The following is a 14,096-nucleotide window of genomic DNA, read 5'->3' on the forward strand; positions in this document are numbered from 1 at the left end:
TAAATTATATCGTGTTTGGTATCATTCTAATCAGAAAAATGCCAGAAATAAGGTAGTGAAAATCCCATATCAGAATCATGGAAAATGAAGAAGTTTCACTGTGGTGTAACGTTATGATGACTCACGGGCGCGTTTGAACTGTGCCGACGACTGCGACTCTCTGCGTCGCGTTTGCAGTGGTTCACACCGATATACCGAGCGAGTCAGTGTATTAGTTTGGAGGGGATATTTTTTTCGCGTTTATCGTTGAAAGATTTTCGCGTTTATAGAACATTTACTGTACTTTCAAAAATTCATCCCTGGAAAGGTTTATGTTTGATCGTCTTCCCATTTCACTTTTCACTTTACTAGTGGAATTATTGATGTAATGAATTAGCGTTGAGCTAATATACAGTGAGTGTACAAAGTATTCGTACACCTTTTTAAAAATCAAAAACCTTTTTAGAATTGTACCAAACGATCTGATTTTTTTTTATGATCAATTAGAAGCATTGGTGTACGAAATGATATGCATAAAAGATTTTCTCAGAATTACAATTTACAAGGTTTGCATATCATTTCGTAAACCAATGGTTCTAATTGATTATAAAATCAATCAGGTGGTTTGGTAGAATTATAAAAAAGTTATTAGTTATTAAAAAGTGTACGAATACTTTGTACACTCACTTAAACTACTGTATTGGTGTCGACATTTTGTTGATTCGCAAGGAATAGTGCACGATATACTCTGCAATTTATGATTGCAATATTGTGATGCAATTTTTCATTTCAATAAAATTTTTTTACCCCAATTGCAACTTACAAGAGTGGGATAAAAATTTCTTTCTTGTATGATCTCAGTAAAATATTAATAAAATCCGTTCAAATCCGCTGTCCGGTGATCACATAGACTGTGCACCTTTCTCGAAAATAAAAATCTTCTTCGTCAATTACAAGACACTGAAACCATATAAAGATTTCTATCTATTTTTAACAATTTTAATTTTAATAAGTTTGCTTTTTATAACATATGCACGATCTTAAATTGTCTGAATATTTTCACTGTTTTAAATTACATCCCCCAATCTCGTCATAAATGCATAAAATCCGCAGTCTGCACGATCACGCTACATATTTCACTATCATTTACTTACATACACAGTGTTCTAAAAATGTTATTTTGCATAAAGAGCGTCGTCGACTGCATCGATCACAATTCCGCCGGTTCCAGGTCATCTTTCGCCGCAATAACGATCAATTTACCGGCGAAACAATTTCCCACGGCCGTTTTTAATTAAAAGACTACAAAGGACAATTTATCCGCGGTTAATCGAAGCGGGACGCGCGCGCGCGCGTACAAGAACGCGTTGCGCCGGAGGAATATAAGATACCCGAGGATTACCGGGGAACGCGGTTCGTACCGGGTGCAGACGGTTTATCTGGTAACCGTGACCTATCGGAGGTGGCAGGGTCTTCGGCGGCGGGACGGTAAGGAGCGCGGAACGTGTCGGCGCATAAGCTGCGGCCACAATCGCCGTTACCGACGCGAAAGAATAATCCCTCCGGCTCGTAATTAAACCCGGCTTCGTTAACGACGAAACAATTTCAAAAAGGCAAGCCCCGGCTAACTGCGGGAACAGTTTTCAGCTTTTCGGGCTACGCTGTTTTTGAACGGCTACCATGCCAGCATGTTCTACCGGCCGACATCGGGCAATTAGCAACTAGCTGCCTATTATGATCATTAGGCTAAAGGATCTCTAGGTAAGGGACTGTTGTAAAGGTTGTGATACGGTTTGTTTTTTAGCTATGAAATTCCATAGGATGAGAATTACGCAAAAGGATGCATATCGTTGGAAACGTGTAGTTGCCAACTACATTTTCGCTCGAGAAAGTATAATGATAGCGTTAACGGATAAAAAGTTATAGCCAATTTTCTAAAGACAATGTTTTCGGCAAATAAAAGTTTTGCCGCATAAATGAAGTAAAAACAAAACACTGTTCGCTCAATAATAACCGACTTAATCGTCTGATTCGCTTTCACAATGTTTGCATGTGAAATAACTTGCAGGCGTAGTTCGTAGTGCGTAGCTCTCTTGCAGGTGCAGCATTCGATGGAATTCCTGATATATGTCTGGAAAAATAACTTTTATGTGATTTTTGGTCAAAATGTGTGGCGATTAATTAACTTGCTAATCGTTGATGGTAAATATGAACTACAAAATGAAGATAACAATCTCGTAAATGGCAAGAGGCGAATGGCCATAATATCTTATTTTTACCGTAATAAAATCAAGAAACTTGAAATTTTTGTAGATAGAATACATTGGGTAAAAAATTGCATTTGTTTAATGTGATTGCTAAAAGTCGGGCATTTCATATGCAACAACCTAATAAAATCTCAATAAAAAAGAGGAACAGTAAAAAAGGAATTACTGTATCACGAACCCTCCTTTCCCACGACACCGATGCAATTTGCGAAGCGAACCTGCTCGTAAATTATTGACCGTATAAACATTTGACAAACTGAAGCTGACTTTCATACGCTCGATAAAAACGACCTAGTAAAAAATGAATTACTCCGTCACGTGACCCCCTCGACACCGATACAATTTTTGTTTGAAACGAAATTACTCGTAAATTATTGACCGCATAAAATTTCAAGTCGTCACGTCAGGAGAATCGCTCTCTCTCTCTTTCTCTCTCTCTGTGTGTGTATCCGAAATCGATAGGGGCGCACTTTTGACGAGGCAAACTCTCGAATGTGGTTCTCGCAGGTGCGAGGACAGGTGGGCGCATGCCCGGGCCTAGATGCGCGTGCCGGGTTCAGTTATAATTACGGTGACCCGTTTGTTTAACACCGCCGATGACGAGCAACGATTTTGCGCCTACGTCGAGTCCATCTCTGTTGCCCCTCGACCTCCGTTGGCCCGCTGGGGCCAAGGGCCAGCGGGGAACGCAGGACATTTGTTCAACCACTAAACATACTGGCCACTAAAAATGAACAGTATGTATATATTTTTATTTATTTTGTATATAAATTTATTATGCATATATTTTATTATGAATAACTTTTTTATAATTGTACAAAACGACCTGAGTTTTTATAATCAATTAGAAGCATTGGTTTACGAAATGATGTGCAAACAAGATTTTCCAAAAATTATAATTTACAAGGTTACATGCAAAAATGAGAAAGGCACTTTTTAAAACTGTTCTATTTGGGCCCTTAATGAAAATTTAAAATATACGTTCTGTAGATCTATGTTAGTTATACACATGTAATAATTGTAATTGTTCCTCAGATAGACGAAAACAGTTGAAAAATATGGAGAAACTGTTTCAAGCGACAATTTCCAAAATATTGAAAGGCTCACGGAATTGGCGTTCAATCTTTTTGAATATTTACACAAGAGAACAAGAGTAAATCGCCACAACAAACAGTGGAAGGAAAAATAATTTCGCCAGCTAGAATAGCAAGTTAAATCACCGTGTGCCACCGCGTCGAGAGGGTAAACCGCGTGAAAAAATATACGCGGAACCGTTTTTGCCCCGTTCATTCATCAACCGGGGAAATTGTTAAATCCGCTTGTCGCTGAGCCTGAGTAATTAGCGCGGCCTCCGGGTTATTAGAATACAAATTGACCGATTAGAATAAGGCGACGCTGGAATTAACGGTTCGGATCGTTTGCGAGACGTCAAAAGACGATTTACAAAGATTGAAACGGAAACTTGCATTTTAAACAGAATGAGATTCTGTATTGTTTTTGATACAGTTTATTCTGTCATTGGCTTCTTTCCACGGAAATTAAGCGCTATTCATTTGATTTGATCGATAGACTGCGGATTTTATGCGTGATTAATGATAATGATGAGAAATATTAATAGATGAAATGTTTAACACTTGCAAAATTGAAAGAATTTACAAATACTAATATATTGTTTTCGACTTATCGAAATTGTTAAAAACAGAAAGAATATTACAGTCGATTGCTATGTTTTGCAGTTCAAGCAAAAAAGACTTCATTTTGATACAGAAATATTTTATTATGCACAAAGATCCCCAGTCTACCGATGAATAATGTATATATGTATTTCCTCGCCTGTTCATTTTTATACGGTTTTCCATTAAAGGAATTGTATATCAAAGTTAATCTCTTTCTCACATAAATGAACAACGGTGAAGACATTTTATTATGCATGGAAACCTGCGGTTCGGTAACAACAAAAGGACGAAGTGAGAGAAAGAATTGACAATTGATATATACGTAGAAAAACGAAAGCTGCGCTAATTAAACGGAGGTGAGTAAGACATTAATAAGGTGAGAATAAACGATGCATAAATAAATGAGATAAAGAGATTAAATGTGGGATGCGCGAAGCTCCGCTTCTATATTTAACTATTAACAGCTAAAGCAAACTCCGACGAATCCCAATTTTCGTTCTTTACACAGTGGAACTTTCGCACTTTCTTTAGTGCGGACTGTCTACACCAATTTAGCTTATTTATTTAAATAAGTAGATCCATCAAAATGTCGTTCGCGGGAAATTTGACAAAGCTTTCCAAATAAAATTATTAACATGCTTCCGGCATATATTTCAGCAATATAGTTACACTATTGTATAAAACTCTATCCTCTCGTAAGACATGAAAAGAAAATCTCTTTCAATTCAACTGATTAACAAAAGGGAAAAATACAATACTTTTGAAAAACTCAATGGTAAAACTTAATAGTACCACGCGCATTTATAGAAAGATAGTTGACCTCCAACGGTACCCAGAAGAAATAGATTAAAAATTTGTTAAAAGACACCACCCCTTTGATGGCACCTCACACCTACTTTGCACACACAGGCCCCAAATAATAGTTGACAACACGAATGATCGTCGCGATTTCTTCGACGATTCCGCTTTGCTCGTCTTCGCTTTCGTCGATCCGGTGATTTCCGGGGCGCTTAGGTGTAATCAAGCCGTCTTTCATCATTGCGGAACGAGCGCGCATTTCCCTCCACTTGTCGTGTCTCTAATTAAAATCCGTTCGGCCGCTTATTCGCCCGTTTCGACGGCGCGGCGCGGCGGACCGGTCCCCGGCAACCTAACGAGTCGCTATTTTCTCCGGGTTCGAGAGTCGAACTCTCGACGGGCCCCGGACAAGCTGGAATTTCCCATTCATATATTCAATTTCGCCGGAGCGGGCTGCCGGGACCGGAAGCTCGTTTCGCCCTCGCACGCTGCGAGGATCTCGAGCCAAGAACGCATCTCCACGTTCCAACGGATTCCTTTTTCCCAGGCGAAACTGCTTTCCATTCGGATACACCAAAAAACAGACCCGGAATTATCCTAAACTCGCCCATCTGTACAAGTTTCACGCCTTCTTGCCACCTATTAACGCTCAACACGGTATTCTTGTACACCTGATACTTGACACGGTATACTTGACGCAAACTTTATTCAAAATTTCGTTTACGGCACCCCCCAGCATTGTTCCGAATAATTCAAGAGCTGGATCGGATAACAGGAAAACGTGCTCCAAGGCCCTTAACCCTCAGAGTGCTGTGCCGGAGTCATTTTTCTGGACCGATTTGGCTAATTCTTTTTTCAAAATGTTCGTATTAGTCCGAACTAGGTTATAGGATAAGAAAAATCGGAAAAGTATCACGGGAAAATGGAAAATTCGGGAAAAACTAAAAGTGCTTTTAGAATCATATTTCAATACAACAAAAAACGAACGTCGTAGCTTTTAATCAATATTTCCATAGAAATTTACATTATCGACGTCTGTTTGAACAACCCTACTCGCGAAGCTCGCGAAGAGAGCGAGCAACAACTCCCCTCTAGTGGTTAATAAAATTTCATTAACATCGACATTTTCGGCATTGCTAACCATTTAGAAAGTAATGTAGATGCGTTAAATTACGACATGAGACAAGTCATTGTGTACCAAATGAACAGCTAGGTCGACCACTTGGACGACTGTGCGAGGGATTGAAATACAATCGGTTAATCGCAAATAAATAACAGGAAACCGAGCGTTTTAGTCGCCGCGGATTTAATGAACGTTAGAAGACGAAGATTCTTAGTGGGTGACCGACAAGAATTATAAACTAGTTGAAGTAATGGATTGCGAACGGTGTTGCCATCGATCAGAAAAATCAGTCATCCGCCTTTCTTCCGAACGGTCCGATGGATAGCCGAACACGATCGGCCGACGATGCCCGGCGAACCGTGCGAATCCGTTTCGCTCGAATCAATCACCGGACGGAACATCGATACGCGGGTAATCGCCGGATTAAAGGATAACCAAGGATAATTACTCGCCGCCCGATCCGGACGCAATCAATTCTCGATGCGTTATAGTTCGCACTGCTGCGCCGAGGGGTCTACGCCTTCCTGTCCCACGGATCCCACATCCGTCTTTCCGTAGGACGATTTTTCTCGCTCATCTTTCCGGGACCGTCCCCCGTCGATATCCTGCGGCACGTATGCTCTCGTTTCGAGGCGATTAAACATCGCCGGAGGTCCGGAATCAGTGTAATTTGCTTCGTGACTGGGAACCCTCTGTACGAGCCGCTCGCGAAATTCGACAGGTGAAATCGAGCGGGAATTATTGTCGCTGAACTGCACCAGTACGCTAGGAGCGGGGTTTGAAAATAATACACAGCCAGTGTCATAAATGATGACGAAATTTTCAACATGTTTTCAGGGTGAGTCACCTAAGACAAGTCATCTGAATAACTCCTACATTTTTTGAGATTGGAATTGGTTTCGAGGAGCCCATTACTTGGCGTTCATAACTTTTTTCAGTTGAAGGTGCTTAGGAGATTTGAAGGACAACCTAGTTTCTTAAAAAATGGAACCACATATTTCTAAACTCCTACGTTTGTGGCCCTTCCCGACACAATTTTAACGAGACAGTCATTCAAAGTCATTTAAGGTTAGAAACGTAAAAAAGCTAAGAATATCCCATTAGGTAAAGCAGTGAATTTATATTTTTCATCCTTCTTTTACGTTTATCACCATGAATAACTTCGAATGATTACATCGTTGAAATTGTGTCGTGGAGGGCTACAAACATAGAAACATAAAAAAACTAGGTTGACCTTCTAATCTCCTAAGCACTTTCACCTGAAAAAAGTTATACCAAGTAATGGGCCCCTCGAAACCAAACAACTTTCGTCTGAGACATTTCATTCTATCTCAAAAAATGTAGAAGTCATTTAGGCGGCTTGTCTTAGGTGACACCCTGTATAACTTGTAAGAATCAAGAAAACATATATTTCAGAATTTTTGTTACTAGCCCGAATAAAAATATTGCGAGTCTGTATACGTTATTCTGAACTCTTGCCGCCTGTTAACGAAGTCCGACACCATAAAGGATATTCTACTGATTCTAATCTGTTGATTTATCTGTTCGTGTTGTCCGGAAACCATTGATAGGAGTTCATACGGGATATTGTAGGACCATCAGGGTCGATAATTCCGAACAATTTTTTTTTAAAACGAAACAATCATCGTTCCGGGAAAAAAGTACTAAATCAACTCGGTCCTGAAGGGTTCGAAATAGTCGAGCAGACAGTTTTAATCGTCGAACACGACGGAAAACTCGCGCGCACGTATTTTCCGCGATGCCGACCAGCTGAACGCGCTGTCCAGGAGGAATTTACAACCGCTAAAGTAGCGCATATTTACCGGCCCGGCTAGAATTATGCTGACCACGGTTCTGTACCTGTTAACGCGTAGAAGCTCGCGCATCCATCAAGCTGCATGAGTTACAGGGAGCTGCGGGAAAATATGTATTCGTTTCGCGGTAACTTATTATCCCCGCTGCGGTCAACAATAACACCGTTCACTTTTCATGGAATTGTCTTATCTTGATCCACACCCCATGCGAAATTCAACGGTACCATCAACTACGACAAAATTGTGGAGCCACTAGAAAAATTGTGTGACTGACAGGTAAATTGTGGGACGTATACAAAAATTCTAGGGCCTGTAGTTAATTATTAAGGGCTACATAAAAATTGCGAGACGCATAAAAAGATTGTAGAACTGGATCCAATCACAATTAGACCTCCAAAAAATTGTCCAGGACATTTTCAGAGCAAAATTCAAGACCCAGGAACTGTAGGGACCGTGACGCAGCCTAGCTACGAAGTTATCCAGCGAATTCGTGGCCCCATTTAAATTACTCTTGCCGGGGCAAGAGTCGTTGCAGCTCGTAAATTTTTCTCGTTCCGGTCCGAGCGAGAAGTTCCGCGGGTAAATCGATCGTGGTCGCGCGCTCGGTATCGCGTCTCCTCCGTGGGGTCCGCGACTTATCGCGGCGAAAGTTTAATTTAATTTCGGCCCCGAGTACCCTAATTTCCTGTTCCTGCTCGTATCTGCGCGTATTATTTCTCCCGGCGGCGTATCCGCGAAGTTTAATCGCGCGGCGGCAACTTTTCGCACGGATTTCGATACCCGTTTTCTCCATCGGAATAAATCGTTGATAACACGACGGAAATCCTGCCTCGCAGGACAGACACGTGGTCTCTCCCGGGCCGTAGTCCAATTAGAAGCTACTTTGACCCGTGGAAATATGAATTAATACATGAGACTCGCGCTGAGATGCTTCACGGAGGCGGGAAACGTCGTCGAAGCCTTCCGAACGCTATAGTTGACGAGACACGGTGGGTGGAAACAGAATTTCACGATTTTACGTGGGTCGAATTGTTTGAATCTCTTTGAGTTCGTTTTCTTTATCTGTTCCGGTGTTTGGCTTCTTCGCAGCAGTTGGATTTTGTTTACGTTGTCCCTGTTAAACCATCTCTCTGTGTATGGGGCGCAAACGCACCTCAGGCTGACAGAAACGGAAATAAAAAGTTGACGAATAGAAAATTTCCAAAAATTTTCTAGGAATGTGCTATCGTGATATGTTTCAGATTATTTATGTATATTTATCGTTAGAAAATCAATAAAATTTCACAAATACTTAAGCAAACAAAGTTTTTCTCTCATTTTGCTCCAAAATTGCATGGCGTTCAATTACCCCCCTGTACACGGTTAAGATTAGCAAATATTTTGGAAAATGCTAGAAATTCTACACAATTCATATGACGTTAGCTAGTGATACATCCGAGCCCAATTCATTTTTCAATATCTATTAACATTGTTTCAAGATTAACACAGTCATTGTATTTTCATGTTAAACTTTCGTCCAACACATTCAATATTTCGTTCGACAAATTATGTTCCGTAATTTGATCGATCGTCCAATTAAGCCTTTAGGTTTTCACTCAACGAATAACATTAAATATTTCATTTAACAAGTCATATTCTATAATTTGATGGATGTATCAATTATCCCTTTAAACCATCGCTGGACAAATTGAACAACAATCTATATATATTTATTTACAATTTCTTCCATGAGAATCTACAGGGCTGATTCTATAGGATGATTGATGGACCAATTAATTCTTTAGACTATCGCACAACCAATTTCATAATGATCTACGTTTTTTTTTTTATAATGTCTTCAATGAGAATCTAAAGGGTTGATTCTATAGTTTGATCGATGGGCCAATTAACTGTTCAGGCTATCGCGCAACAAATCTCATAATGATCTATTATACATTTTTTTGTCTTCGATGAGAATCTAGAGGGGATAGTTGATCGATCAATTCTGGAATGATTTTCGTTCGACGGTAAGATAAAGCGGGATCGATGACAGGTACTTACGATCATGATCGTCTGTCTTATGGTGCTTTTTGTGGTGATGGCCGTCAGGGACGGGAACTTGCTTCATCCTCAGTAGATCCTTGTGGTTACTGTCGATCAGGGGGTTCTCCAGCTGCGACTCGATCACCTCGAAGCTGGTCGAGTTGTCCGGGTGCGAGATGACCTTCACTGTAAACGAGCAAGCGTAACGGAGCATGGAGGGAAACGACACCCGCGTCTCAATCGGACACGCGGGATAAAAATGGTTGAAATCGATATGAATCTCCGAGCGAAATTGACCGTCATCTCGGAAACAATTAGACTACCCCTTGGCCACTTCGAGTAGGGTCCACGGTTCCCTTCTAATCAGCGAGTTCATTAAATTTAATTAATAGCTCTTCGTGAACTAGAACGCACTGTATTAAACTTCAATGAATAAATCATCCATTTCGCATTTCTGAAACGATTTTTAAAACCACTTTTAACTGAGTCGGTACGTGAAGATAAAGAACGATTTTTGTTTCTTGTGCTGTTTTTATTTCCTAACTAATGATGTTCATTACTTTTACCGACATTCAATTTAATTTAATGCATTCGTGAATAATGCGTTCGAAACAATGGGAAAATTGCACCTGTTTATAAGGAATACTTATTAAATAAGAGTAAAGTTTACAGTAAAAGAGTAAATTAATATTTTGTACATGAAAAATAACGTTCTTCCGACACTGATAAGAATCGCTATAATGAAATACAAAATGAAGACTCTGTCTGACCAAAGCTATGGCACTGTAGTCGAACATTTTTGGTCGACGAAAGTTGGAACTTGTCCCCGAGATGAGCAATGTCGCCCAAAGACGGAACAGTGAAAGATCGCCTGAAACATTAAGATCTATTTCCACGAGCTCGCGAGATCGCGACGCGGCCCGATGTTTCGCGAGACCGCGAAATTACCGAAACAATCGAAATCGCCTAACTGTCCGTCGAAAACCGACGAACAACCCCCCGATTTCCCCTCCTCCTCCTGCTTCTTCGGGGGGCGGGGCGCGGGGTTGTGATTCGCTGCCCCGAGTTTCCCGTTGATCAACAGTTGAGCGCCGCTAATCGGTCCCCCGAAACCGGCGGACGTACCAGCAAGTCGCCGATAAAAAAGTTCCTCCGAAGTATCGAGCGGCGAACTTTGTTTTAGGGGCAACTTGCTGCGCCTCCTCTGGCTCCTGGCGTGCGCAGCTTCCGAAACAGCAAGCCGTCGATGCCGAACTCAGCATAATTGCTCGTGTCTATCTTATATCGATTCTGCGACTCTTGCTTCGGGACGGCTTTATAATTTTCATTTCACTTTTTTGCGTCTTGGAGGTTCGTGATGGATTGAGCAAAGTTTGTTATTCGATTTCTTGCAAATTCGTGAGGAGAATAGTTCAAGGAAACTTCGAATTTTATATCAATTTTGTCGAGTCTCCTTTTAGTACAGTGTATGATTTCTATTTCACTTTTTTGTGTCCCGGAGCTCGTGATCGATTGAGTTTTCAAATTCATCACGAGAATAACTTGAGAGAATTTGTATTTTCGTTTCATCTAGTTCTGCTTTAGCATAGTACACGATTTTTATATAATTTCTCGTGTCTCGAGGTTCGCGATGAATTAAGCAAAGCCTCTAAAAGGTAATACGCTGCTGGAATTTCGTTAGCAATTGAGTAGCTTTTTTCATCGAAATACTAAAAGCACTTTTAGTTTTTCCCGAATTTTCCATTTTTCTGTGATACTTTTTGCAATTTTTCTTATCCTATAACCTAGCTCGGACTAATACGAACATTTTAAAAAAAGAATTAGCCAAATCGGTCCAGCCGTTCTCAAGTGATGCGCTTACCAACGAACAGCATTTGATTTTTATTTATATAGAAGATGGTCGGAGAGCGTGTGATATAAAATATGGCGGTGACGACCTGCTATTTCGTGATCCGTCGGTCTGCGTGTGCGACGATCGATGGTGTCTGGCGCACCTTGACACCGGTGTACGAACCTTGGTCGACGAACCCTTCGAAGGCCTCTCGGAGATCGAAGAGCCGGTCGACTGGCAGCGCGCCGATCTTGAATTCACGGTCATCGAGGTCGTCGTCGGCGCGATCGAAGATCGCCCGGTGCTCGTAGGTGGGCCTTGGTGCGAATTTCTTCCGGTGCACCAGGTCCGGTCTCTCGATTCGTTTCGTCTCGTCCACGGTAGGCGTTGGACGAGCCGGTAGATAACTCGGGGGCGACGACGACGACAACGATGACAACGACGACGACGAGGACGAGGACGAAGACGACGACGAAGAAGAAGACGACGTTGCAACGGACGGTGGTGCGGGTGGTGCAGGGTGGTGCTGGTAGTAGTGCTGGTGATGGTCATGCTCGCTTTGGGAGTGCCTTGGCTGCAGGTGCACTGTGCTGGAGGCACGATCATGCTTGGACAACGTGGAAGAAGAAGAAGATGAAGAGGAAGAAGAAGAAGAAGAAGAAGAGAAAGAGGAAGAAGAAGAAGATGAGCCGCGATCATAGAAGCTGCCAGGTCCCTCCATCGACCGTTCATCCGTATCTTTCTGCCGGTTCTCGTAATCGGCACGAGGATCGTACGCGTCGACCACGAGGACACCGGGCCTGCCAGGCAACTCCGGTGCTTCCTGATGATGGCCGTGATGATGACGATGCCCGTGATGAGGCCTCTGCCCCGGATCCTGGACGTCGTACGTGCTCTCGTGGTCGTAGTACGAGGTTCGCGCGGCCCCGGGGAACAGAAAATAGGGGTACATACTGGTCGGCGGTAACCAGATCCCCTGGTAGCTCTCCTGCTGCGGGTCGAACGGATACAGGGCTGAGTCCGTGCCCGACAGGTCTACGGAGGTCGAGGAGGGCAGGAACTCTGCAACAGAGAAGCAAAGACGCGGACGAGAACGGGGTGAGTGGGGTGCGTGATCGAATCGGTAGACGTGCACGGGTTCAACGTGGTTCGTGCTTGTTTTTTTCTCTCTTTATTACTTTCTTTTGGCTTTGTGGTTTTTAGCTTGTACACGGTGGTGGTGGTGGTGGTTGGTGAGATATGCTGGTGGTGATAGTTGTGTGGGATGTACGGGTAGCTTAGGGTATGGGTTGCTGGGTAGGGTTGTTTCTCATTTCTTCTTTGTTTGCTGGTTGGCTTATGTACAGTGGTGGATGGTGATATAGTTAAATGCTACCGAGTATGTGGAGCGTACGAGTGGATTAGAGGATACGTTGTTTTCTTTTCTACCTTTTTGGTTTTGTAGTTTCTGACTTGTAAACGGTGGTGGTGATAGTTGTGTGGTATGGAAGGGTAGCTTGGGGTGGGGTGATATGGTTGCTGGATAGGGTTGATTCTCGTTTCTTCCTTTTTGCTTTTTATTGCTCCGATGTATGTAACAATGGTGGTTGGCGATAGTAACGTTACTGATTGTATGAGATGTGTGGGTGCGAGGATATGGTTGCTCGAGGGTATGATTGATTTCCTTTCTTCTTTCGCTTTATGGTATTTGGCTTGTGACCAGATGAGCGGTTTCTCATAGTGAATACATCGAGCGTAAGGGTGGTTTAGGGTGCGATGATATAGTTGATGGTTAGGGGAAAATACTCTGCCGATCACGTGTGTGAGTATCAAAATCTCTAGACCCGAAGAGTTAATCGGTCCCAGGGTGCACCAAGTCTCTGAACTGATATTTCTCGAGTTCTCTGAATAATTTTGATTGTAGGAGCAAGAGGAAGGTTCTAACTGTTGTTTCAAAGAGTTCGACTATGGAAAAACATGTTTAGTATCATACTTAACTTGTTTATCTTTGAATGATAATGTTTGGGTCCGCCTTAGTTAACACATTACCGACCGGTGATTATTGCATAATTTTTAATGGAATCTTCAATAGCAACAGCAATTTTCATATTGTGAACTAACAAGTCTCCCTCAATAACGTCATCTAATAGTTTCATTTAAGATTGCAATGTGAAAGAAAATTTCTATGCTTTCTCGAGGTACAGCACAATTATTGAAAATCCTATTAATAGGCTTCCGGTAGGTAAAGTGTCAAGTATTTTTCTTTCTCATATTATACACAGTGGTTCAACCTAGGTACTGGTTGAAACTAGGCTACTCTCCCGTAAGTACTTAGCCTCTTATTGTATTGATTTCTTGATAATCTGTCAAGTTATCATAAAGGCACGAGTGAAATTAGGGAAATGAGAGATGAATGAAGATTGATGTTCATCAAGTTTATTCTCGGCATCGTAATTTCTCGATAATTTCTTCGAAACAAGCGAGCGAAATCTATTTTGGTATATGACGCGAGACGAATATCATTCTAATTTTTGTTTCTAATAACTATAATCGAATTATTACTTCTGTGAAATCTTCTACGGTGTGTCAGGAATCCCCGTTTCATCA

At 41.8% G+C, this 14,096-nt stretch overlaps 1 protein-coding gene across 3 annotated transcripts in view; it reads right to left on the reverse strand.

Annotated features, from left to right (window-relative positions):
• The window catches only part of Gfrl (Glial cell line-derived neurotrophic family receptor-like), a 435,405-nt gene that overhangs the window by 77,903 nt on the left and 343,406 nt on the right, over positions 1 to 14,096 (reverse strand). The window contains exons 6-7 of one of the 3 annotated variants that reach the window (XM_076423703.1): positions 11,694 to 12,572; positions 9,698 to 9,865 (exon numbers count right to left, since the gene is read on the reverse strand). In XM_076423703.1, coding sequence (XP_076279818.1) covers positions 9,698 to 9,865; positions 11,694 to 12,572 — 1,047 coding nt within the window. The remainder of the gene's footprint in view (positions 1 to 9,697; positions 9,866 to 11,693; positions 12,573 to 14,096) is intronic. The other 2 variants (XM_076423704.1, XM_076423705.1) reach the window with 2 other exon arrangements.

This window comes from Lasioglossum baleicum, chromosome 5 (genome assembly GCF_051020765.1).
Source record: "Lasioglossum baleicum chromosome 5, iyLasBale1, whole genome shotgun sequence".
In the NCBI taxonomy this organism is placed as follows: Eukaryota; Metazoa; Arthropoda; class Insecta; order Hymenoptera; family Halictidae; genus Lasioglossum; species Lasioglossum baleicum.